The following is a 27,796-nucleotide window of genomic DNA, read 5'->3' as shown; positions in this document are numbered from 1 at the left end:
ATTTCCCTTTCCTTCAGTTTGTTCATGTTCCTTTTTCTCCTGCCTCTGGCCTGTTTGTCTCCATTGTATCCAAGTCTAGACATTGTTCACCATGAGGACTACAAAGTGTCAGAGTGCTTTTCCAAATCATTACCTACTCAAAGATTTCTCAGCCTGTTTTCAAGGTGTATCCTCTAAGATTTGCTTCCGAGTCCACATACCACATTTCTCATCCAAAGAGAAATGCTGCTAATATAGTACAAAAACAAGGCCTTTTGAAGAATTAGTTTTTCAGGAGTTTCAATGAGCTGGCTGGCACAAGCTATTGGTCTTTCACTCCCATGACCATTTCTCCTTATAATGAACATTATTCACCATGGAAGGCTGTGCTTGTTCTCAAAACAAATTTAGATAAATTTAGCATCAATTCCACACATTCAGAAAAATTAGGAGGTTTATGCAAACATAGTAACTTGTGTGCAAACTTCTGTTATATCAATATGTCCTGTTGTGTGGGCATTTGGCCCAATCTGCATAAGTCTAAACTTTTATAAAGCAGACACCATGTGTTTTACTTCATTTTTTTTTCAGTGTCTAGTACAGTGTTTGACATAATAAGTACTAATAAATGTTCATTGGGTGAATGAAAATATAAATAACTGAAAATGTAATAAATGCCTATTTAGTCCAAGAATACAGTTTATTTACCTCTTGTGTAAAAAAAGAATAAAAGTATTGCTCTGCATAACAGCCTTAGAGACTAAATGTGAGCATCAGGTAAGGTAACTGCAGTACAAACAATTTGTGCAGTGCAAAGTGTTATGGAAGAGAGAACACTGTTGGGAATATTGCTGAGAGAGACCAGCTTTGAAATGATGGGTCTCTGAAACAGGATACGTATAAGAAGTTCCTCAAATCCACTACTCAGGGAGGCATAGTCTCAGAAACACAAATTTGAGGGTCCTCATCCTCAATTACACAAGGATAAAAACCAGAGTTTAATGAATTCACTTTAATTTACTTTAAATCTGTATTGGCTGTATTTGAATGATCTCTTGTGCCTCCACTTTGCTTTTGTACCATTGTAATCATAATATACATGTTCAGTGGACTTCAGTTCTCAAAATATTCAAAACCAAGTATTTCTTTAGAAGTATTTATGTAAATAATAAATAATGTCAATGTATCATTTATTATATTAGAATATATAACATGTATTTACTTAGGTGTTTTTTCCAACTCTGATGGTAATTTCCAATTTTTAAAAAATTCTTTAACAAGGATTGCTCAGCACAGGGAGAAGAAGGAGTCCATGTGTTCAGCCACTGACAAGGCCTTGGCCGAGTCACTAATCCATGTGGGTCATTAATCCATGAGCTTGGTCCAGAAGCCTAATTTCTCTTTGCTTTACTCTACTTTCAAACTCAAGGAGGTAAACTATAGTATCTTCCACATCACTTCCTTCTCTAACATTTTAAGATTTATCATCTAATTCTATTACTTTCCAATTATAATTCCACCTCAAGCCAAAAACAAAAAAAAACCAAAACATAATCCTCTATGTCAGGTTGGCACAGCTTGTTCATATAAACCAGTTTAAGAAAAATTTATGTGATGGCCTCACAAGTACAAATTAGAGTGGGTTACTGATGTGAATATCTTCATTGTATTCATTAATCAGATCAATCTAAAACTTAGCCAGCTTTCACCTGACTTTGTTCAAATAAACACTAAATGTCTTGGGGAGATCACACTTACACGCACACACTCACTCACTATGAGCATTATTTATGTGGTTCCACCCTTAATCAGCTTGCCCCCTTCACCTGAAAATCAAAACTTGTGCACGTACATTATTTTACTGCAATATTCAGGATTGAGATCTTTTCTGGACAAAGCAAATGTGGGGGAATGAGTGCCTGAGCTGGGATCCATGCCCCACCCCTCCAACCGCCTGCTGCTTCCAGGGAGGGCAATGGAAAGGGTAATGGGCGGGCAATGGGCGGGGCAGACGGTGGGCGGGGGATAAAGGCTGGAGCCTTCGGCGGGGACCAAAGGCTCGGAGCTAAGCTAAGCAAGAGCTGGGCTGAGCAGCACCGCGGACAGCGCCTGGCCCAGGACTCCTGTGCGCGCACTGACACACACTCAGCTGCACAATGGCAGAGTCCCACCTGCAGTCGTCCCTCATCTCAGCCTCACAGTTTTTCGAGATCTGGCTTCACTTCGACGCTGACGGTGACTATCTCCTCTCTTACCTAACACCCCCACCCCTTTGTCCCCTTCTCTGCCAGCCACTGATCCCATTCCTCTGCTTCTTTTCTTTACTTCTCCCCCACCCCTCAGCTCCCCAGTCTTATCTCCCGACTGGCGGCTGGCGGGACTGTCAACTTTGAAGTTTATATATTGCTTCTACGTTACTCTAAACCTTAAACTTCTTTCTCTCTAAGAAAGTCGAAGGGAGCAGGGATTAGGAAACACTGCTCTCCAAATTGGGTCCTGTGGCCCTGCTCAGCATCCCCACATCTGGGTAATTCAGGTCCCAGCAGGAAAAAACCTCTGTGGTGGCCAGGAAGACACCTGTCCTGGTCACAGAACGGGGAAGGGACTGGGATGTCTGACAACTGGGGCCTCTGTCTTTGCAGGAAGTGGGTACCTGGAAGGGAAGGAGCTGCAGAACTTGATCCAGGAGTTGCAGCAGGCACGGAAGAAGGCCGGGCTGGTAGGTTCAAGTTGCAAAGGAAGAATATATAGATATTCTACCCTCTCATAAAGAGCCAGGGAGGGTCCAGTGGTTTCCAGGGCATGTAAACATCTATTGACTGAGAAAGTGACTTTCCAAATTGGATAGGGGAAAGAGAAGGAGAGACAGACAGGGAGAGACAGGGAGACAAAGAGAAAGAGAGAGGGAAACAGAGGGGGAGAGACACAGAGAGGGAGATACAGAGACATAGAAAGACAGAGAGAGAGACAGACATACAGAGACACAAAAGGAAAGAGAGAGAAAGAGAGAGAGAGAGAGAGAGAGAGAGAGAGAGAGAGAGAGAATGTGTGTGTGTTAAAGAGAGTGAGATTCCCTAAAGAGAAAAACCTTGCAATCTGAAACCAGAGCATTTGACAGTACAACTTCTATACTCGCACTGCTTTCATGGTGCATAAGAGGAAAATGTGTGTGCTGGAGACCTAGCAGGTCAGCACCCCTGGGGCTGTGTCAGATTAGGTAATTTTTAACTTCTCTTTAACTGTGTGAGAAACAAGGGGGTAGAAATACATCTCTGCCACTTGGTGGTCAGGAAGCAGATCTACAGATTATGGATCTTTTTCTATTGCTGTTTATTGGTGTTGTGATGTTGATGTGGTTGGAGAGACTGGAAAATACCCGTCTTGACCTTCTTCACTGGGGGAAAGCCGGACAACTTGAACCATGATAATAAGCAAGAATTTAGCAAGAAAGGTATTCATTTCTATCAAAAGGGAGAAACCCAAAAGTTAGAAATGTAAAATGTAAAGCAATTGTAACAATTCAATATGTTTTTAAAAAGTGGTACTTTGATAATAAGCATTTAATGGCATTTTGAAGATAACCTATATTTGTAATTTAAGTCATTAGTTAATTAAACAAATGACAATTCTTACTAATTCTGAATGACTTCCTTTGGTCATAAATTAGCCTGTTAAGAAAAGATGTCAACATAAAAATAAAATATACCCAACTTTTATCATAGATGAGGTGTATAAAGGAAAATAGGTTAAGAATTTTACTAATCTATTGGGCTAGACTGCATTTCAGAAGCAGTGATGGATTTGGGCTAGTTAGATGTTAATCTTTGGTTCTTTTGACTATCATTAGAAAGAGATTTTACATAACAAATTATATATAGAGAGTGTGGCAAAAGTAGATTTATAGTTGTTCATATGGGAAATAATAAAATAATTAATAATAATACAAAAATAAACTCTGTGTTTCACATACTTGCAACTGTAAATCTCCGTTTGCCCCACCCTGTGTGTGTGTGTGCGTGTGTGTGTACATGTATACACACACATACATTTGGAAGAAAATATAGGTGTGTGTGACCTTTAGGCAATCATCACATTGAGTTATATATAATTATAAAATCATATATATATGTAGGTGTGTGTGTGTATATATATGTGTATATGTATATATATATGTATATATGTATATATATATACATATATATATATACGTACACACAACTTACTACTAGAGGTACATTTTGCTCTATATTTGATACATCTCTCTGTCTAACATACTCAAAAGACTCCCAGAGGACTTGAAAATACAATGCATTACAGAAGTATCAGTTGCTAAAATCATTGACTGAATCAATATTACCAGACAATGCTCTGGGGATTGTTTTACCCAGATTTAATATTATATAAATCTGAAAGTATAATCGAATGAGATGAAATAAAGTAGAAAATGTTTTATACATTCTTCCTCTTTACACCCTCCCCCATCTTACATATTACCATGTAAATAAATTCATGCAGTACTATCATTACAGCTCTATGTATCTTTGACTAATAAAACAAAAACAAGTCTCTTTGTCATTTAAAATATCTGGTTGAAAAACTCTTACTTGTTAAAAAATTTCAAAGTGAAACCTTGTAAGATGTTTCCAGCAGCTAAATGATTATATTTAATTTTTAGAAGTAATTTTAATATTGAGATTTATTTACACCTTAGAAAATCAAATATTTTGAAACTACACGTTTTTCAAGTTTTTCTTTTCCTCTTCCCATTTTAGTATTTGTACTTTTTTGTAAATAATGACGTTATGTTAGGGTTTAAAGATTATAGACCTTAATTATTTTTTCTATTGCTTAGACTCCAATTTTAGAATATTGGAAACTCTAATTATTAGATCATAATCCAACAATACCAAATTGGAGCACAGACACAGTATTATATCAAGTTGCCTAGTAGCTTGATTATTGACCATTTTCTGGATTATTAGTATAGTCTTTGGATAGTTAAAGTCTAAATAATGTTATGAAATGAGAGGTTCATGTACCAGAAAAACAGTTCATTGTGCTACTGGCCTCATTGCAATAAACCTATTTTTACATATTTCTTCCTTTTTTACCTTAGAACATAAAGATTGACCTTATGTATAAGGTTTCTTTGCATTTTTGGCCTTAGGGTAACAGATTTTGCTGTATTAATGGAAATGTTGTTTAGCTCATCATATGAATAATGTGAAATTTCAAAAATTTCACTAATATTAACTATAATTGAATATAATATTTGTGAAGTATAACAACCCAATGTATCTTCTACTCTTTTATACTACCCATGGTATTTAATCCTTACATTTGCATTCAGTTTTAAAGGCTTTAATTTATTTTTATTATTATTTTCATTATGTTTTGCACTATTTAAAACATTGATTTTGACATTGTTATCATCCACAAAGTTCAAAAACTAAGTGTCATTTCTGCTAGTGGTAATACAGGATTTTAAGATTTAAGAACAAATGCCTTGCCTTCTGTTCACTCTAATAAATAATAGTTTATAGTAGAACTTCCAGTCCCACTATTGCCACTTTCACTTTCTTACAATTGTTGCTATAGTAAAATTTAATAAATGCAAGTTGAAATTAATTGATACTAGAAATGTTTTTTTTAAAGATTGTGTTATAATTAAATTGCTTAACTACTATGTGCTACCTCAGTTCTGTGCACAATATTTACTTTGGTTCATAAAGGCTTTCATAAAACTTGTAATAATGATATTCAACCTCAATATAGCCCTTAAATTATACTAATCAGTCTATCTCTGGATCAAATGGCTGGTAAATGCCACTTTATTTTACTTATGACAATAACTGAGACCTTAATTTACTCTGCTAGGACATAGAACAGGATATTAATAAAGGCTGACCTACTTTAAACAGCCTTCAGTGAATGCAAAAGGGTTGTTTTAAACGGGATGTGCCGGACACCACAAGTCTACATTCAACCTCCTGAATGGAGATTTTGCCCTATGTTCAGATCACCACTTCACAGTTCATAGATCCCTAACCTGTCAAAATGGGGAGATATTATATATGAAACAGAACATTTTGGGGAGGTAAAACCAAGTGATCAAAGAATTCACTTTGTCACTCTTAAGCATGTCTCATTGAACTAAAATTCACGGGAGAGAGAACATCTCAGAAAAAAATGGAAACAAGGAAACATTGGAACACTGTACACATATTCAGTGCCCTAAAATAAAATCATCAATGTTATCTGTCTCTAATAAAAGTACAAGTTGGGTTTTTTCGACATATTTTCTGATGTTTAATTTTTTTACTTATTGAATTAATTAATGCCACTTTTGTGTTTGAACATTCTTTGTTTACAAAGTCAGTCACACTTAACGCTCACTTTTTTTGCTTGTCCAAACTGAAAACATATATTATTACCTTCCATAGGTGAAATGTGTTAAACAAGGACAGTGTTATAGGACAATTAGTATAGAAATGGGAAGAATTTCTTCTGAAGCAATGTTTAAAAGTACATTAACAATGATTATTATATTTAAATTCACTAAAGGTTGTAAACTGAATAATTCTGATATTTTCAAGATAGTATATTCTAAAAACTAATAACAAGATAAATCATAATTATTGATTCAGAAACGATCATGATAATTATAACTCCTTCATTTGAAACCAGCAAATACTATATATCAGTTGTCTTTAATTTTCATGAAAATAGTTAATCAATATGTATAATTCTAAAGGGTTCTAACTCTGGTTTTTCTTTGCAATAAGGTATTAACACCATCACAAGCATAATTGGGTTTGGGTTTTATTTTTACAAACTTTTTACTTATTTTTTTATAATTTTAGGAGTTATCACCTGAGATGAAAACTTTCGTGGATCAGTATGCACAGAGAGATGATGGAAAAATAGGAATTGTAGAGGTAAGAAACATGTATTTTTCAGACATAGTTTTTATAAATGAGCTTCATTTTATTAAACTCAACTCAAACATGATATGGCAAGACTCATTTGGAGAGTCTTATTTTTGCTTAAGTAACAGGTTACATTCTGTTTATAAACATAAAATAAAAAATTGTTGGGAAATTAAAGGGATCCAAGAGTTTGCAGAGTCCAGCCGAAGTGTGGCATGAGACACCTGACACCTGGGTGAGTGAAGGGCTTTGCCTGTGCAAGCCAGGTGTCCAGCTCCCAGGTGCACACCCATCCCATGACCTCACCTGCCTCTCTCAGTACAACACCAGCCATGAGCATGTTTCACAGGTGTTTCTTATCATTCAATAGAATAGACTTTTCTGTTAAATATAAAATGAAATGTTTGCAGTCCCTGTGAGAACATTAGAGCAAAAACCTGAGTCCTACTTTCTGGAATTCTAATTTTAATTTGGCTGTGAGCCTTAGCGAGTGAGTATGTTATGGTCTGTTTAAGATCTCTAAAAGTTCAAAATGTGAATGTCAAATCTTATCTCTTGACTATGACTTTTGTCCATGAATCAAAGGCCAAAACCATGATCACATATTAGTGCTTCTGCATTCCCTCACTTCCAGTCTTTCAGATGCTGGTGTCTCAGCTACTCCTTAAAATCTCTCCACCTATTTTTATCTCCATTTTTATTAGGGAAATTGAGTGGACAGCTTTCAGAAAAATGAATAAACTCCTATTTTAAAATATGCTGTCACAAATATAATTATGTTCTTTATATAATGTATGTTTTATACATTGTATTAGTATATTAGATTGTGACATATTCAGGATATTAACAACATGTGGTCACAATTTACCTTTAATTTAGAGATTTACCTGGTTTTCAAATAATTGATCTAATAGGACAGCTGTGATATTAATATGAAATTACACATACTTTTAAAGAGCTACTACAAATAGAGTTAAAGGACATACTATTATTATCTTTGTAATTAAAGTATTTCTCTGGAGTATGCACTTTCCCTTTGCTTATGTATAGCTCATTGCTATATACAGAGATAAATTTATAATAATGGGACTTACAGATTAAGAAAGAGGCCAACTGATCCAGATATGGAATCATGGTATGTAACAAGATGACTTTCAGATCAGCTGAAACAGAAAAGTTAAAGGGAGAGAAGTGAGACACATAGGATGGATTGGAAGGCTTAGGTATTCCATCACATGGAACTTTTGCTAGATGGGATATTTGGGGAAAACTAGCCAAAATTCCTCATTTTAATGATGAGATAATTGAAGCCAGAAAGGTTGAATGACACATCCAAGTCCCCACTGATGTGGAGTGAGAAAACCTAGATCTGACTCTGACCCCAGAATGCTTTTCATCAATCTGAGTCCATCAGCCCAGGCTCAGGAGGTGGGGGTTGGGTGACAGGTAGAGAGGAGAGAATCAGGGACCTGGTGGTGGGGAGGCAGGACAGTAGGAGGGGAGGATGGGAGGACGCAGGAGAGAGAGATTACTGCAGTGGTAACTGTGAATGTCGGTTCATCCAGGGCAGTTAAATCAGGGTGAAGAGAAAAGGGAGACTGGGAAAAAGAGACTGAAACCACCAAAGCACAGGTAGAAAGTGGGCCGGAGAGCGGGAGCACCTGCACTTACAAAATACCTTCTGGTGTCACAGGGGAGTAGTATGGAATCAAGTTCATCTCTTCTGTTTTTCAACCTGTCATAAAGTGTCACTTGCCAAATAATCCAATATATAGCATGGGACACAAACACAGATATCCCAGCCAGCTATGAAGGAAAGGAAAATCTATGTCATCCAAAATTAGTACTTATCTACCCACTCACATCTTGCACCATGATCTGGTGTTCATAGAGAAAAAGTTGGATTTGTCTAAATGTTATGCCCACTTAATTAGGTGACTTGTGGCTCATCAAAACCTAATCTGAAGCCCTGACCAGTGTGGCTGAGTTGGTTGAGCATCATCTGACAAAGCAAAAGGTTGCCAATTTGATTCCTGGTCAGGGTACATGCCTGAGTTGTGGGCCTGGTTCCCAGTTGGGGTGTGAGTGTAGGCAACAGAACAATGTCTCTCTCACACATCAGTGTTTCTCTCCCTCTGTTTCTCCCTTCCCTCTCTCTAAAAATAAATAAATAAAATATTTAAAATATCAAATCCAAATAAACCAAATGACATTCATGCAGCAGTCTGCTCTCCTGGTGGGAACAGGCCAGATTGATTAGCTCTAACTGAAATACGTTATGGAAAAGATCAGGAATGATAGTGGTTAATTTTCAAAGTTCTGTTCCAGTGAAGGTGACTTGACACTCTCCAACAACGTGCTTTTCATATTTCAAAACACATAAAAAGAGTGCTTTCTTCTGAAGTTTTTAATTTCATACATTTAAATAAATTTTAAAATTCACACACGGTTAAGTAATGAAGAGATTGTTAATATGAATTCAAAACAGGAGTATTTAAATTCAGAGATAATTTGACAAATACCATGACAGTTAAAAATGCTCTAAATTGATGGAGACTAATGGGTCTATTTCAGAGAAAGCCGATTAAAGTAATTAAAGAGGAAGATGAATGATTTAGCAGGTAGTGGAAATTCTCTCCAGGTTCACATTAAGTGTAGGTACTTCCTTTGGTGGGATATAGAATCCATAAGCTTTCACCTGACCCCAGGGCATGAGTAGGAAATCCACCCACCTCTCTGCTCTCATTGTGTCTATTTGTCCAGGTCACTGAGTCCACTCAAGAGATCGACCTAAAAGTGATTTTAATTTCAAAACAGTAACAGCCTTCCTAGAGAAACAGGCATTTCCCTAGCCATTCCCTCCTTCCATAGTAGGATGTGGCCATGTGAATTCGGACACAGTGAATATAATTTTCTGGCAGACTAGTTTTTCAGCTGAGACTTGGAGAAATGACAGACAATGAAATTTGATTTAAAACTGCACTCGGAAAAGATTTTTTTAAATGGTAGATTAGGAAAACTTTTTTGATTGAAAGTTTTAACTGAAGGTCATAGTGGTAAAGAATCAGGGTCTCAAAATTAAGAAAGTCAGGCTGTCTAACTTCAAATCTGGCTCAAACTAAAAGCTATGTGGTAGTAGCCCATCTGTCCTCAGAGCCTCTGTCTCCTTGGCTGTGAACAAGGGTGACAACTGAGTATCAACATCAAATGTGACAATACATGCCAAGCAAATAGATAAACTCTGACACACTGCAAAACTCAATAAATGTATCTGCTATTATTATTTAAAATAAAAATAATTCATTTGGAAAATCTACTACACTCTTCTGAATGCCAAGCCTTTTCCCTATTTCTTATATAACTTGTCAAATTCAAACTACTAAATTCAACTAGACTTATAGTATATGAGCTGGGTTTTCTCCCAAATTTCCTGGATCCCCTTTTCATTGGCTAGGAAAATCCATTTCTCTGGTTCCCAAATGAAAATTGAATGCTTTGCTAATACTTATGGAAGGAGGTCAACACACACCAGGATTGTCTTAAACGTTAGGGTTACGCTCTGTGTGTGCTTTGCTGTGTCTCGTTCGGTCACTGTTTCTAGTGAAATTGTCTTTCTCCTGGTACTTAGCTCTCTTGCTCTATCTACTTCTTGCTTTGAACTTGTCTGCCTCCTTGTAAGATTCTTCCTAGGGTAACTGGGTACCCAGACCCCAACACATGCTCACGGTACAGCTCCATGTCACAGCAGGGATTTCAGTTCACTCCAAACATAAAGCAAAGGCTCTGGTGTATGACAGCCACAGAAGAGGGAAGTAGAGACTCACTGCAGGGTCAGCTCCCTGGGAAGCAAGCCTGGTTTGAAGATGAGAAATAAGGAGTTTTATTAGAAGTGCTCTTGGGATCAGTACCTGTCAAAGGGGAAAGGAAAGAGCAGGACTGGGCAGAGGGAGACACTGGGCTGTGATACAGCCCCACAGAGGCTTCAACAGACCCCACAGTGTGCTCAAGCTGGGAAGACCCTTCAAACATGTCCCCAAGTTTTAAGTGAGAGGGTTGGGCCTTTTTTGTCCTTGTGTCCTTGGAGACACAGCTCTTTTCAGCCCAGGTCACCTCCTAGAAACCTGAAAGCTGAGACGAGACCACAGCAGTGCTCCCAGCCCCTGAAAGCAGCTCTGGATGGCATGTCACAATGTGCACCCTGCCCCACCCACAGTTCAGTAATGTCTGCAAAGGAACTGTACTTCACTTATGCTAACTGTAAAAGGAGTCAGTAGCCTTCCCTCACTTGGTCAGTAAAATGTTGACTGAAAGGTTAGAAGGTGCTTGGCAAAGAAACAGTAAGCAAGGAACGGACCCTGTCCTCCAGGCTTGCACAGACTAGTAGGGCAGTCAGGCAAGTGGGAAGTTATTTGCTTCCCCACACTCAGTGACAGGAGTTATTTGCTTCCCCACACCCATGCTCACAGATGAGTTTCTGTGTGGCCACATCCATCTGCCTTCCACTTGTTACCTTCACATCGTTCACCTTGTCTCCAGCCCATGAAAACATTTGAGTTCATACAAGAGTGGACAAGCAGCCTAAGGATTAAGAAATCACTGGTAATCTTGGTACAGGCAACAGGACACTTCCCTGGTCTGCAGTAACCTAGCAAATCTGAGACAAGGCAACATTGCCTAACACCTGTACTGAGAGACCCGGCACTTCGCAGACATGTTCTGAGGCATGGGGCCACCACGCTGAGCAGCACATCTGGAAAAGGTGGTGCTCATTGTCACTGCAGCGCCATGCTATCCACACAGTCACTGCTTCTCTCTCAATGGCTTGTGGCTTTTATTACCTTCTACGTGTTTATAATTCCTAATGTCTACAAAATAGGATGGTACTGTACTCAGTTTAACATGAAGAGTTCAGTGAAATTAAAAGATGGAATATGTTGCATGTAGATATAATCTGTTTATTCTAAATAATTAAAACAAGTAGGACCAAATGGCATGGGCAAAAAAATGTACATTTACACAAAAATTAAAAGCAATTTTGCCATCTCTAGGTCTGACATTCTGAAGATCTCTGAACTTCATGTGAGTTATATTAATTTTAATTTTTGAAATAAAGATGGTTAAAATTTTCCCAATTTACCTTAGGTTATTGCTTACTAACTTATTCTTTTATTTTTTCTATTTTCATGTATTTGGTGGATCTTGATAATTAGAATTTAAGAAAAAGTATTCTTTTTTGTTCAAAACAAAGCACAATAATTGTGAAAATCCAGCATAGAAAACTACAATGAGCATAGGAAAAAATTTATTCACTATAAATCATGTTAAATAGGTATCTTCATAAAGTAAAAGTATCAACCAATCCACAGCATCTATGTCAGGCACATAAGGTGCTTAGTGCCCCATGGGACACTTAGGGCATGGAGACCAAGAATGACATCTGCCCTCCTGAAGTGGACAGTCTATGGGGACGTCCACCAAAACCTTGCAAAATATATCTAACAAGTCCTGTACCAACAAATACAGGAAGAGTTGGCTTTGGCTAGTTCCCATTTCCTAAATGAATGCTTATGTTAATGCTCAGCCAACCACTGGCCTTTGTTCAGAATAAATAAACAAATATGTTCTGACTGAGCCACACTAAACATCCTTATAGACGTTTGTTCAATCCCCTTAGTTTCAATCCCCTTTGTAGTGCCAATAAATGGAATGGTTCTAATTTGAGATGTTATTTTAAAGATCTAAAAACAAGGTAAGTTAAAGGACCTTTTATACAGGCATAAAAGAGCTGAAATTACTTGCATATAAGGTACACTGATACATTTTACATTAAATTTTTATTTTTTTAGTGGACCTAAATGGATAAAAATTGAAAAATAAAGTGTGACGGTCTTTTTGGTAACTTAGTAGAAATTTTGAACATACACTGTCCTTGAAGTTAATCTATACCCCATGTTCTCAGTCTGACATCCAGTGACCAGGGTCCATGCCTAAAGTTCAGGGTTTTTCAACTTCTGCAAGTTACAGATGTGGTGTGAGTACATTCTTTAATGGTGATGATGTAGCCATTCTAATAGATTCTCACAGTCTTTTTGCACCCACTTACATTTAAGAGACATTGGATTTTATGTCAACTCTTTTTAGTGGTAAGGGTAGAAATAGCCTGGGGAGTTGCCAGGACCACAGCTAATTAGCTGCCGAGCCAGGAATAGAACCCGGGCTGCAGTGAGGCCATCAATCCAGCTCCCTCCCTCCATGCACACAAGACATAAATTATATTCATCTTAGAATGGGAGCTGGAGCCCTTTTTTACTCAAAAAATAAAGGAGACATTGAAGTTATGAAATGAGATCTAAGGAGAAATGTTACAGGGTCACAAAAAGGAATATAAAGTAAGCCCAAGTCCTGAATTCAAGCAACAGATATCCCTATCACTCCTCAGTTCCTACTGTTGATCAGAGTTGTCTTCTCCACCTCTTTCCCGAGCCTAACAATTGTCTTGGGCTCATCTTCCTCCTTGGACTTGAGGATGTGCTTCTTCTTAGGACCCTTTCCCCTACATTCACACTACTGTTTCTTTCCTGCCACATGAAGTGCATGGCCCACATGTCCTGTTCTTTGTGCCTGAAAGGAGCCTGAACACAGAAGAGAGGGAAGGTAAAAGCCACTGGCAGGACTGTATGATGTTGGAAAAGTGGAGTGGCCAGCTGCAGCCACCACCCTCACCAGGGAACAGTCCAACAGGGCAGCCAGGCTGCGAAAACCATGGCTCTCTAGGAACAAAGTATGAGGAAGGGGAAGTTGAGTCTGAAGTGTTTCCTCTCCTGTTTCTAGGCAATGAAACTGCCCCCAAAGCATATGTTAAAGAAAAATTGAGCAGCAGCAAATTCCATAGACTTGCTTTCGGCTCCTCACACACTTTCTAAATCTTTTGCAGCTGGCTCATGTGTTACCCACAGAAGAGAACTTTCTGCTTCTGTTCAGATGCCAGCAGCTGAAGTCCTGTGAGGAGTTCATGAAGGTAAGAGACAGCTGTCACTGGGCGGAGGCTCAGAATGCTGCTCATGTTAGGCAGAGTGTGGGCTTTGTTGAAACATCTTGGTTTTCCTTGTCCACAATTACTTACAGACATGGAGAAAGTACGACACTGACCACAGTGGCTTCATAGAAACAGAGGAGCTGAAGGTAAGCAAGTTCTTCCCTTTCAAATGCAATTATGAACTTTGCAGCTTTTTATAAACCTCCCACAAAAGAAATTGGTGTTGCGCAATGACACATTTTCACCCACATTTCCACATTGTTAATGAAGAGCCAGATCAAAAAAGAGTATTCAAGCACTTCTTGAAATTCTGTTTAACAATGCAAGAAATTAGTAATTTATAAAACACAAATTGTAATATAAAATAGATATAACAAATACTAAGCAGAATATGACACTCCTTTTCATTGAAATTTGATAGTTTGTTTTATAAATTAAACAACTTTATAAATAGATTTCTCTTTCAAGAGAAATAAAAATTAACAATTTTTGGACGCCTACTATCTGCCAGGTACATTACATATTAGTGTGTCTAATGTCTGAGTGAGCTCTGTGAGATCAGTTTACCCCCATGAAGAAAAGGTAAGTTGTGGAGTGAGCTCCTGATGGCCTCCAGAAATCAGAGGCAGGACCAGTGCGTAGACCCAGCTTCATTGACCTCACAGCCTGAACATCCATACACCTGGCCACCTCTCGACAATAAAGTCCTTATCTGTATAACATATGTAATTGATCAGAGTGTTGAAAAATGCTACTTTGAAAATGAACATGTCTGTTCATATCTGCAGACTATAGAGGAGCTGGGGAGGGGCAGGGGTATATCACAGAAAGGCCAGATCTGAAATCATTGTCCCATGGACAAATATTTGTACCATTCTGTCTGATTTTTACACCTTTACTATGGAGAAAAAGGTACCTTTTTCTCAGATTTATTGTAAAATTCAACATGTTGCACGTGAAAGATTTTGTGAAATTCAAGGTAAAATAAATTCTATTACTCATGACCTCAATAATTTACTAGCTTTTCAGAAATACAGAAGCATCTGTTTTTTATTTCCTTATACTAATTCCAAGACTTCTCAGTCCAGGAGACCCTATTTTCATTATCCCCAAAATATGGCGATCAAAGGGAAACACATTTATATTTACTGAGCACCTACTCTGTGACAGGAACAGTATGAAGTGCTTGAAGTGTATTTTAACATTTAATCCTTACAGAAAATTTGCATAGCAGGTGTCATCATTCCCATTATACAAACTGAAGTTTGGGGATATTGGATAATTTTCAAGATTACACAGCTGACTGGGAAAAGAACCACATGTGGACCCAGACAGAATATGAAATGATGTCACAATATTTTTACCACCATTGAGGGCCTCACCTCCCTCCTGAAAGCTGCCTCCTCTTCAGCTATAGGGAAATGGGAATATAAATGCACATTCTTGGTCATGTTGGACATGGTTCAAGTGACACCTGGAACTTGGACCATTTCAAGATTGCTAAGACATATTCACCTATAGCTTCTTGAAAATGTAAACATTTTAATGTGAAATAACCAAAAACAAGGTCTTTGATAAACTTGCAATTCAGCAATGGAAAGCCCACAAGGTGACAGCTAAGCTATTGTGTTTTTATCCCATTGAACCAAAAAAAATTCTTTTCAAAATTACTTCAAGTTTATAATGAAAAGTTTAGCTCATTTCCAACACTGACCTCAAAATATTCTGAAAGTCTCCTTCTTTGTTCTAAATTTTGGTCTCAGAAAGATATTCTAAATAGAAGCCCTCCTCTCTGGGGAATTTTGAAGATAAGTAGGCATTCTCTTTTAATGGACCTTTCAAGAAAGCTAATTTTAAGATCTATAATAGAGTAAAACATCGCTTGCTCTCAGACACAACTTCGAACTTCAGTCCCGAGGTTTCTCCCAGGCTATTTTTGTGACCACCATTTTTGTCTCTGGTGAGGATTTTTAGCCCAATTAATCTCTGACAAAAGCCTCTCATAAAATTCACTGCTAACAGATAGTTTTAAGTTTTCCATGCTTCACTTTGGATTTGAAGTAGAATGTTTGAGGTGAAAATAAATTTAACAACCCCCACTCCCAAATGTCTCCTCTTGCAAAAAAAATGAAGTTACATCAGCCCTGAAGAGCTGGTACATTTGGGAGGGACAAAAACCTCTGCAGAACCAAAGACATCCTATCCTTCCATAAGGTCCACGTACAGATATGCTTATTTTCCACAACAGCATTAATCATTTTCCAAGAAGATAAGGAGGCAAGAATGAACTGCACTAGACAAAAATGAAAGACTGGTATTTGCTTTTGTTGTTACACTGTCATTTCTATGGGAAGCTTTTGTAAAGCTTTTATGTCTGTTTCAAAATATTACATTCACTCTTAACCTCCAGCTGTCAAATTAACAGTCATCTTTTTCATCCTCTCCACATTCCTCTCCATGTTAATATGATCACATATCCTTCAGAGAAGACAGAATATCTCTGGTCCCCAACTGTGCTAGAAAGTCCTGGTGCTGTGACTGCATCCTGAAGCTAATGGTTATCCTCTGAGGAAAGGAGCTTCACGCTGGCTGGAAATGATACACTTGAAATTAGGGTTCACTGACAGGCTCTCACACAAGGTCTGAAGTACAGATGGGGGTCTCGTGTTCCTGCAGAGTCACTCGAGTATTGGTGAGGGTATCCATACCTAGAAATGCATCCATGGAGGTGGCTGGGTTCACAATTACTTACTCAGATTCCTATGTGGTGTACAATTCAGATACTCCATTCACTGAAACCATAAAAGCAGAGTGTCGCACAGACTAGGACAGAGAAGCTCAGGGAAAGGCAGACACCGTACCTGTCAAGGGCAGCATCTCTGCCGGAATGCCTTGAGGACCACATGGTCTCATCTCCTTTCTAACCTCTTCACGTAGTTCTTCTACCCTTAAAAAGAGACTTTCTTTGCACTCTGCAGATGTTATGCTTCATAGTATGTGAAACAGAAGCCCACTGTTTGTTATTGATGAACTTTACCTGAGTGTTCTCTGTCTTAACAGAGCTTTCTGAAGGACCTGCTGGAAAAAGCAAACAAGACTGTTGATGATACAAAACTGGCCGAGTATACAGACCTAATGGTAAGACTGATCCTGAAAAGACTGTGGCCAAGAGCCTTGTTTATTCCCAGGCTGCAGAGAATGAAATAAATAACCTGTGGTGTGGGCACCACATCACATAGTTCTAATTTCACTTGAAAAGCTAAATATGTAAGGATGCCAAGGCTCCCTTACAGGTTCCTTAAGGTTCAGTGCTACAGACTCAGCAGAAGAGCACTTCCCTTCCTGTAGAGTTGGTAATTTTATCTATCCAAAAATCACTTGTTTTTCTTAAAAACCAGTGTAATTATGTCACTCAATTCTATAACTTACACATATGTGTTACATTTTAGATATATAAATTATATCACTAAAAACTCGTCTATTATAGAAGTTCTGAATCAATTTTATCATTACTTGGGAAATCAGAGATTTTGTTAAAGAGAACTTATAGCTACCTTACCCACTGAGAGACTTAAAACAGGTATTTCTACCCCTTACTTTTGATTTTTGTTATTTTGGAATATTATCTTGGTGCTTTGGGTGAGGAAATTCAAATGTAGATTTATTCTGATGTTATGGTGAACAGTATAAGTAAGAGCTATTGTAGAATGTTGAAAATAGAGCCAAGAAAACTGCTTTATACACAAGCACTTAATGTTTTAGGAATGAACATCAAATAAATTTATGAAGTCCCAGGTAAAATCATCCCATGCTCTTAAGTTAATTAGTTTCAGGTGGGTAAAATTTGTTAATTAACTTCAAGTGGGTAAAGTTTGCTAATTTTGACTCACGATAGCATTAGGACTAAGAGGATTTTTCCTAAACTGATTAAGACAGTATTTTGGCAACATTATTTTGTTTACCTTTTGATATTCAAAGTTTTATTATTCAGATCAGCATGTGTTTATATGTCCTTGTTTTTTAAGGACTGTAAAGTTACAGTGAATTCTTACTTCATGGATTTAAACAAATGACGCAGAAAACACAAGTGCTTATTGTAAAAACTGTGTTATATTAGATTGATCGGTCACCCTGAGAAGTAATCTTATGAAAGATTTGATTACATTTGACTTAACTGAGGTTCACTTTCAGCCTGTAGCCTATTTCATGTGGGGAAAAAACCTCTAGAACCTAATTGTTACCTTATTCATTATACAGTGATATTTATTATAAAGTGGTAAGAAAGTGTCCTCATCAAATCATCAGCATACAACTGTGTCACAGAGGGCAGAGCTAAGTGATAACTTTTGGGAAAAGGACAATAACCTACATTTACCAATTTTCTGTATTGCACCAATCTTAAGGGATATCTATTTAAAGTAACAATTCCTTTCCAGGTAGAAATTTGAAGCAACCTTTTTAAAACCACTCAGATGGGAGTATTCCCCTGTTGGATTGGCCTGGCATATCTGATTAAATGTCATAAACCAGTTCAAATCTGGGAAGCAAATTAATCAAGAACTAATTAAAATTTAAATATATATGTGGGAAAATATTTCCCTACGGACACTAAATGTGTGATCTGGTGTCCAGTGTCTTAGTACTGATATTAGTGTAACAATGTTAGAACTGATGATCAATGACTTGTAAAACATGTCGGCATAAGACCACGAACAAATCTGCCTCCCACCACAGCACGCCTAAAGAGGCCCCATTCTGACCATGATCATATTCTTTTATGAACAAAAGTAATGCACTTTTTCGTATATTTAGTATACATATTTGACACATTTCATACATAGTTCTCCTATCCAATATAGCACAGGAGTATTTCTACCTGCCTCCCAGTGAGGGCGTGTGGGTGTTTACATCAGGTGTGTCTGGTGTGTATATGTGCCGTGGGCAGGTTGAGGGCTTTACAGAGTCCAGCATCCAAGGGAAACTAAAACAATTCCACATTACTCAAAACTTCTATTCTCCAAGAATTTGTTCATAGTATGTGCCTACTGCTTCTGTGTGTACCCTATTATGCTCTAAAAGAGAAAAACAAGTATTTATTTTCATACCATTGTTTAGAGAGTCAGGATGCTGTGCAGTGTTAGACAGCAACTCCCCCACATCTTGATACATACAGGAGTGGGTAAAAGTAGCTTTACAGTATGAGTATGTAAAACACAGAATTTATTCTTGTATTATTATTTATTCTTGCATTATTTATGGTTTTTATTTATTACAACAGTAAACCTACTTTTTCCCACCCCTGTATACGCACGTATTTGCAAGAAAAATAAATAACATTACTCTGAAGCCTAGTTAAGATCTACTCATTTTGACTATTCTAAATTGTTCTGAGAAACTTTGGTAATTACACAAGTTATAGAATTGAAAATTTGCACTGAAAGTTTAATAAATGCTATTTTCTACAACTTTGCAATCTATGTAATTGGTAACTCAAACTGCTTTATTTTGTATTTTCTTCTCTTTCATGCAATAAACTATTCTTCAATGGCTATAATAATGACACTGTCTTTCAGCTGAAATTATTTGATACAAATAATGATGGGAAGCTGGAATTAACTGAGATGGCCAGGTGAGTTTAGGAACTGAGCAAATATTATCATTATAATCTGTCCTTGTCAAAAAATCTAATCTATTAACGTTATGTTTTTCTCTCAAAAGATTACTACCAGTGCAGGAGAATTTTCTCCTTAAATTTCAGGTATTTCTCATTTCTTCTATCATAAATAGTATTTTTCTTGAACAGTTAGAATGTGGGAGAGTCGCTGAGAAAAACACAATAAAATCTACTAGCAGCATTTTAACCTTTGCTTTCTTCTCTATCTTCCAGGGAGTCAAAATGTGTGGGAAGGAGTTCAATAAAGCTTTTGAGTTATATGATCAGGTAAAAGTTTATTATCTATAATTATTTAGAATTTGCAAAATGTTGACTGAGGGAAAAAGCCTCAAATTCAAGATTCATATTAAAAGCAACATGATCTATTAAAATCACCCAGCCGATTCATTCTCTTCATAGGAAATGTATTGTGGTATGTCCCAAATTAGGCAAGTCTTGAGGCTAATCCCATGCTATGACCTACCTGCTGTGAGGCTTTGAGTTAGATACCAAACTCCTCTGAGCCTCAGTTTCCTTACTTGTAAACAAGAGACAGTAACATTCAACTCTGCAGGTGGGATGAGGATTAATCTGGATGAAAATATCCAGTGGATTCCCCTCACCTAGTGGAAGGCACCACAATGTTTATGCATGTGTCTGCACATGTGTGTGTGTGTGTAAAGGCTGTTTGCAAGGCCACTAGTTAACCTCTGTTATTTGCTCTAAAGTCTGTACTCTGGACTAAACCACTGTGACATCAGGCCAGTCACATGGCTTCCCCAGGCCTCCGTGTCCTCACTCATATGAACACATGGTGATCACTTACTTCAACAGGAGGTGATGTGAACATTAAGTGAAACACTAAATATGAAGTTCTTTGAAAAGTTCAAAGTATGTTGCAAATGTAAGGTGTTGAATGCGAGGCACCTCAGATCTATTCTGGAACTTCAGAGCAATCAGAAATGTGGGGGTCTGACAGAAGGTTTACAACACTGCCCAGGATGCAGGAGGGGGTTTTCTGAGCATTTCAGTAGTTTGCACTGCCTCTCATTGCGATGGTGTTGGGGAACCTGCTCTATTTCTCCTTCCTCAGGATGGCAATGGATATATAGATGAAAATGAACTGGATGCTTTATTGAGGGATCTGTGTGAGAAGAACAAACAGGTAATTAGTTACTATGCACTTACTTCCCAGGTAGACTTTACAGATCCATCCAGACACAACCACACACCACTTTTGGCACTCTTAACATTTACAGAGGAGCAGAAGTAGATTTCAATGCTTACCCTGATTTGGTAATTTGATCAGAAGATTTTAAAACAACCTGTGATTAACCACATTTGCATAAGAATATAATCCAGCTGCTCTCAATAGATGGATGTAAGGAACAGTTTCCGTGTCACATTTTTTCACTGGGCATGGTTACCTCACTTCCAAATGTAACTGGACCACATGCCGTCTGTGTTCTGTACAGGATCTGGACAGTAACAATATCCCCACCTATAAGAAGAGCATCATGGCCTTGTCGGATGGAGGGAAGCTGTACCGGACTGACCTTGCCCTCATTCTCTGTGCTGAGGACAACTAGGGTTGTGACCACAACCACTCACTAGTGATACACTGTATCTAAAAATAACTGTGCACTATAAGGGAGTAGTCTGTATTTCCTTTTATATATGTAAATTTAACTGCATATAGATAACTTACCCTGGGTGTGTGGCACAATCTTTTCTGCTTGTTTCTATACCGTTTGAAATGTACAGATTTTGTAACCACACTGAAAAGGAGATTGTCTATGCATAGGCCAGTCAATACAACCATTTAAAAAATAATATTCTTGCTTTCATACATAGACCCGGAGATTTCCCTAAAAATTCCACCAGGATTAATCTCTAAAATTCTAGTCTCTGATGTGTTCATGCAAATTTTTCACTGAAGCATTCTTATTTCAGACAATCATAGGTCTATGTCACAAAACCGTTCTAAGCTATATTTCTAATTATTAGGAGGAAGTGCTTTTGCATCTAAAATACCTAAATATCTACCCATAGTTAGTTAATTGTGGCTCTGTGACAACAACATTTAGTTTATCAACAACAGAACTCCTGCTTGCACCCACACCCATCTACTGATACAAGGTGATTTGGTGACAGGACAGTGCTAGACGATGCATAAATGTGTCTGTGTCTGCATTTCCAACAAGCCCACTGTCGAAGAGTGTGGCCTCAATCCATTTCAAAACTGTTTTCATGTGTTGCAGATGATAATTATTCTAGTAAAATGTGGTTTTATGTCATGTTCTGCATCATCTCTAATTAAAATATATGTGCTGAGTATCCTGGTGTCTAGTTTGTGTCCTTCCTGGATTTTCTTTCCATGCAGAAGTGTTCATTCCCACCAAGCATCTCTGCTGCCTCCAAAATTACTTTCTAGTGCTAATGACTCTACTTTTTACTACATCACTCAATCTTAATGTAAAACCCATAGCACCCTGATTGATGAGTGTGACATCAATAACTGTGTATTCTGTGAATTCTCTACTTCATGTTGACATGAGCATTCAAAATAATTGTATTTCTATCTTCAAATAGTTTCAGATAAGTTAAAAGTAACATGGGAAGAGAAATGCTAGTGTAACCATTCATCTTGTTTATAAAGGAAAATGTAATACATCCTTTGACCTCCAACTCACAGGCTGTGTGTCTGTTGCTGGATGGTCCTGCTCTGGGTGAGTCCAAGTGGAGGTTGTGACTCTCCTGCTGTGAAAGTCATCACATCCAGGAGTCCGCAGTCCATGGTTCTGAGTCAGCTTCAGTGACTCAGTACAAGAATTCAGTGCCAACCTTCTTAATTCATAGAAGTAACAGTAAAAAAGTGATGTGTCTCTTTTTCCTGAATGAAGAGACAGGACATCTACCCAAAAATGGAATTTATGAAACCATGTGGGTGGCAGGAGCTTCACTGCGGGTGAGTGAGCACTAACAATGAATAAGGAGAAAAGTGAAGCTAATCTCTTATATTTATGTTGAAAATGCCATGGCACTCATCCACTATGGTAACACCTGCAACTGTGAGCTGCTAGTGCTTCATGGAAGGGGATAGGAGCCTCCAACAGGGAGGGTCATACACAGAAACATCAAATGTCCAAATATTTGGATATTTTTATCCAACTAACCTGAAATGTTTCTTCATGAAGGGTTTTTACGGGAACAGGAGGGACGCACAGCTTCCTCCATCTCATCACAAGGGCCTGGAACTGTCACTAGGAGGCTCTGTCACAGCAGAGGGACCACAGGTGGGGTGGCTGTGCCCAAGGCCCCTGTCACCAGTTGTCTCTGGCCGAGGTGACTGTCACTCCTGGACTAAGTCTGCAAGGTGACCACAGTGATCATTGCTGCATAGCTGAACCAGCACAGTGACCACTGTGACCATCACTCCCAGGCTGAGCCAGCACAGTGACTGCAGTGACTGTCACTCCTGAGCCAGTGCAGTGACCAGTGACCATCATTCCTGGGCCAAGGTGTTGGGCTGACTGCAGTGACTGTCACTCCTGGACAGAGCTGGCAGTGACCTCACAGACAGCCACTCACTGACAGTGACAGAGATATGTGGAGAAGCCAGACAGGTTCACACCTGGAGCACAGTCTGCAGAGGCAGTGCGAGGTGAGATATGACCATGTGAGGAGAAGGTGCTGTGTGAGGTGAGTCTCCCTGTGTCCCACATGGGGGAGGCAGGTTCGGGTCCAACCAGGGAACCAGAGCCATGACAAGAGCATCTGTGCAGAGGCTGTATCGCATCTGCCATGCAGTCCTTTTACTTTCACACCTTCAGCTCCCGAGGCTGTGCCCTTGAAAACCACTCCGGCTGTGGAAACCTGGGCAGCACCCACATTCCACAGCTGGGAGCCTGCAGGGTGCCCATTGTGCTAGTGAAGCTCCAGTTCACTGAGGGTCACTCCCTCCTTGTGATATCCAACAACCTAGAGCATATACACCTGACAAAAGCTCATGTCCAAAGCATGTGCACATCACTCCACAAATGACCAAAATGCGACCTAAAGGAGAAGTGGTTAAGAAAGCTGGCTCCCCACAATAAAAGGATGTCCTAGTGTTCACAAACAATGGAAGTCACTGAGGTTAACAGGGACCAGGAGAAACCAATTCTGCATCCATCACAAAGGCCAAGATTGGGGTTTGGATACTGAGGATGGTGCACTTGGGGCACAATGACACAGCCTGCTCCAGGGGACATTAGATGGAGAAGACACTGGACCAGGCAGCAGAATCCCCTTAATGTGAAAACATATCCCTCACACCAACTTCCCTACAGGTCATCAGCCCAATGGACAAGGTGACTATATCCTTCACTCACACCGGGAGTTTGTAACAAAGAGGATGCAAAATGAACTGCTACGCAGAGAAAAGGCAGAAATGGAGAATGCAGTGTGATTCCACTGACATCGTGTTGAAAGCAGCTGGCCCTGCTGTCAGAAACGACACTGCTTAATTTCAGGGACAGAAGGGTCTTGTTGGGACACAGCAAGGCTTTGACTCCTGGTGGCATTTCTTCCCTGGGCAGTGGCTACTCATGTGTATTCATCTTGTAGTAATTCATGATTATGTCCTTTTGTTTTCCCACATCAAGTAAAAGGCTAAACCATTCACGGTATGTGACCTGCAAGGAGAGGACAGTGTGCCAGGAGCAGAGCTGTCAGGATCTTCCTCGAAGCCATATATTCCACATGTTCTGTCTTTAACCCAACAATTATTTACCTCACAGTGGAGAAATGTAAGATCTTAGAGCAAATTAAGGGACTGAGGTTGAGAATGAATCTATGAAAGTATAATCATTTTTACACTTAAGGAATAAAATAACATTGATCTGAAAGAAAAATAATGGGTTTTCCCCCTGGAAAGACATTTGTAATAGAACTGCATTTCATGAAGACCCTGTTACTTATTGTTGGTTGATTTAAATCAGGACCCCAAGAAATTGGTCTAAATGGGCAGCAGACATGAGCTTGACTAACTGTGACTTTGGGCAGTCATGCCTGTGGTGGCCTCAGTTCACTCAACTATACAACCAAGGGGTTGATCATAGTGTCTCCTAGGCCTTCCCAGCTCTAGAATTCTATTATTCAAAATCACTTAAATTCCCATTGACTTAGTTTTCAACAAGAAACATAGTGAAATACCTGTGACTCAATACCAGAAACATTTCCTGGAGGTGTTTTCATACATTAATTGTCAGATGAGTGATATTGTTACAACAATCCTTACTGCAATTTTCTAAGTATTAACTGTTCCATCAGTGCAGTAAAAGCAGGACTCTTAGCAAAAGTACTAACTGGAGTGACAAAGTTATGATTCTTAAGGTGAACATTGATATGGTTACATCCCAAAGGTGGTATGTCACAAAATACAGTGACTGTAAAAAATGTTTCTCGGAGGAGCAGAGCGAACAGCCAACGGTATTCCAGCATATATGAAGATCGGAGACCAAAGATAGAGGACATTGAAAGATCAGATGATGGCGGTGAGATAGGTGGGAGCGGAGTCCACTTCCCCTCAACACCAGTGAAATACCTAGCTGATCTGAGGAGCAGAGCGAACAGCCAACAGTATTCCAGCATATATGAAGATCAGAGACCGAAGATAGAGGACATTGAAAGATCTGACGGTAAGAAAAGTGCTTAAGGACAATAAGGTCCCTGGGACCCGCGCGGGGACCAGGGCAGCAGAAGCCCCAGCCCGGATGCAGGGGCTGCTTTAGGATTCTTGGGAGAGAGCCAGGCTGGGCTGTGTGAGCAGCCAGGCGCTTGTTTGGACCAGGGGGGATTGAATAGGAAGAATTTCTCAAAAAGGAAAAGAAAATAGAGGCACATAGTAGCTAGTTAGCGAACTCTCCACAGCAGCTGCAGCCTCTGGCGCCCCTCCCCCCTCAGCCCCTGGACTGTGAACAAGGAAAAGCAGCCCCTGTGCTCGCCTGAAGCCCAGCTGGCGCGCACTCAAATTAGCGGACTAGGGGCCCACACCTGAAACCCCAGGTGGGCGGGCGCCCTGATAAGCGCCCACTTGCCTGGGCACAGAGACAAAAAGCTCCTGGGTGGGCACACAACCGGATCATTGGCTTGCTGCCCTTGCCCACAGACCCAAAGCGGGGGATCTGCAACCAACCAAAGTCCAAAGCAGAGATCAGCCACACAACCCAATCAAAGGCCTGGCTGCCTGGAGGCGACCACGCCCAAAAGCACCAGTTCTGAAAAACTCCTACATAGCCCCTTCTCACAGAACTCTGCAGGGCCTACTAGCTCTCTAGGAGGAAGGCAGAACACCCAGCAGAGGGGAGGTGCAGGGCTAGGGGAGACTGCATTCCCCGGAAAGACTCGACCCAGTAGGGGGCTGAACTACCCCATAGCAGCACTGAGAGTCCCTAGCATCTAAGACAGCAAAGAGCAAGAAGGTGGAATGTGAGTTGCCCCTAATTGGTGCAACTCAAGGACAGCACAGCTGGTGAACTAAAGGCCTAATAGGGAGCAGAAGGACGCAGAGGAACTAGACTGAAGGCTGAACAACAGGGAAGAGTGTGGCTCAGGAAGGCAAAAAGGTGAAACCAATCCTTCCAACTACCCCCTCCCGTTCCACAGACAGGACGACCAGAAGAACTAACCTGACCGGTTTAAAGCCAGCAGAAGAATTTTTTTTTTCCCTTTCCTCCTTTCCCCCTGATTTCCTTCTTCATTTCTGTCCTTCTTTCTTTATTTATTCCTTCTTCCTTCAATCCTTTAACTTTTTTATTCCTTCTTCCTGCCTTCTTTTATTAGGCTGTTTTAATTTTGTTAAAATTCCTTCTTATGTTGCCTCCAATCTTTCTTTATTCCTACTCCCTTCCCTCCTTTCCTTTTCTATTCCCTTTTTCCCACCTTCCCTTCTTCTCTCTCTCTCTTTTTTTTTCCCCCCATTCCTCTTTTTCCCACAGGTGAGACAACAAAACCTGGAGTGCTGAAAAGACCAGAGTTAGACCGTGTAACACCCATAAACGTCAGCTCAAGACCAGTGAGCACAGGAGATTAAGGAGACAGCACCACTGAATCCCATTGGCATTCTACCATAGAAGTTCATACCATAAACTCAGGGAGTCAGAATAGATCAATTTAAGAAGCAGAGGCTAACAAGAAGAGTCTCACAAACAATGGAAAGACAAAGAAACAATCCCCAAATAAAAGGAAAGGAGGAAGCCTCAGAAAGAATGCTAACTGAAAAAGAGACAAGTCAACTATCAGATACTGAGTTCAAAGCAATGGTCATCAGGAAGCTCACTGAGCTCTCTGAGCTCAAAGAGAACTACCAGAAACTACAGGGAAACTACAATGAATTCACTGCAAACTATATCAACATGAAAAAGGAAATAGAAACTATCAACAAGAGCCAAGAGGAAATGAAGAATACAATTTCTGAATTGAAGAACACACTACAAGGAATGAAAAGCAGACTTGATGAAGCAGAGGATCAGATCAGTGAGCTGTAGGACAAAGTAGAAAAAAACACCCAGAAAGAGCAAGAAAAGGAAAAGAAGCTCAGAAAGAATGAAGAGGCAATATGGGAAATGCAGGACAACATGAAACGTAACAATATCCATACAATAGGAATACCAGAAGGAGAAGAAGAAGAGCAAGGGATAGAAAACCTGTTTGAAAAAGTAATGATGGAAAATTTCCCTAATCTGAGGAGAGAAAAAGGCACCCAAATTCAGGAAACACAGAGAGTCCCAAGCAAGAGGAACCCAAAGAGACCCACTGCAAAAAACATCATAATTAAAATGTCAAATCTCCAAGACAAGGAGAGGATCTTAAAGGCAGCAAGGGAGAAGAAGGAAGTAATATACAAGGGAGCCCCAATAAGGTTAGCAACTGACTTCTCAATGGAAACGCTCCAAGACAGAAGAGAATGGCAAAAACTATTCCAAGTAATGAGAACCAGAGGCCTGCAACCAAGACTACTTTACCCAGCAAGGCTCTCAATCAAGATAGAAGGCCAAATAAAGAGTTTCCGAGACAAAAGCAGTCTAAAAGAATACACTTCCCCCAAACCAGTTCTGCAAGAGATGCTAAAGGGACTGCTTTAAGGAAAGGAAGGAAAAGAGAAAGACAGAGGAACACAGGTAGGAAAAAATGGCAATGACTAACTACCTATCGATA

The 27,796-nt window shown here is 39.4% G+C and overlaps 1 protein-coding gene across 2 annotated transcripts; it reads left to right on the top strand.

Moving 5' to 3' along the window:
- The first annotated feature begins 1,928 nt into the window (after window positions 1-1,928).
- On the top strand, window positions 1,929-21,186 carry CALB1 (calbindin 1). Of its 2 annotated transcripts, XM_024566529.3 has the most exons (11): window positions 1,929-2,214; window positions 2,622-2,698; window positions 6,843-6,917; window positions 13,843-13,926; window positions 14,034-14,090; window positions 17,005-17,082; window positions 19,518-19,573; window positions 19,663-19,702; window positions 19,832-19,885; window positions 20,691-20,762; window positions 21,073-21,186. In XM_024566529.3, exons 1-11 carry the CDS (start codon window positions 2,136-2,138, stop codon window positions 21,184-21,186), a joined length of 786 nt encoding a protein of 261 aa, XP_024422297.1. In that variant the 5' UTR covers window positions 1,929-2,135. The 2 variants fall into 2 exon arrangements, with proteins under 2 accessions (XP_024422297.1, XP_045056390.1); XM_045200455.2 differs by lacking the exons at window positions 19,518-19,573; window positions 19,663-19,702; window positions 19,832-19,885.
- Window positions 21,187-27,796: the final 6,610 nt, after the last annotated feature.

This window comes from Desmodus rotundus, chromosome 8 (genome assembly GCF_022682495.2).
Source record: "Desmodus rotundus isolate HL8 chromosome 8, HLdesRot8A.1, whole genome shotgun sequence".
Taxonomy (NCBI): Eukaryota; Metazoa; Chordata; class Mammalia; order Chiroptera; family Phyllostomidae; genus Desmodus; species Desmodus rotundus.
The sequence above is the reverse complement of the archived record's forward strand: the minus strand, read 5'-3'. Positions and strand labels throughout refer to the sequence as shown.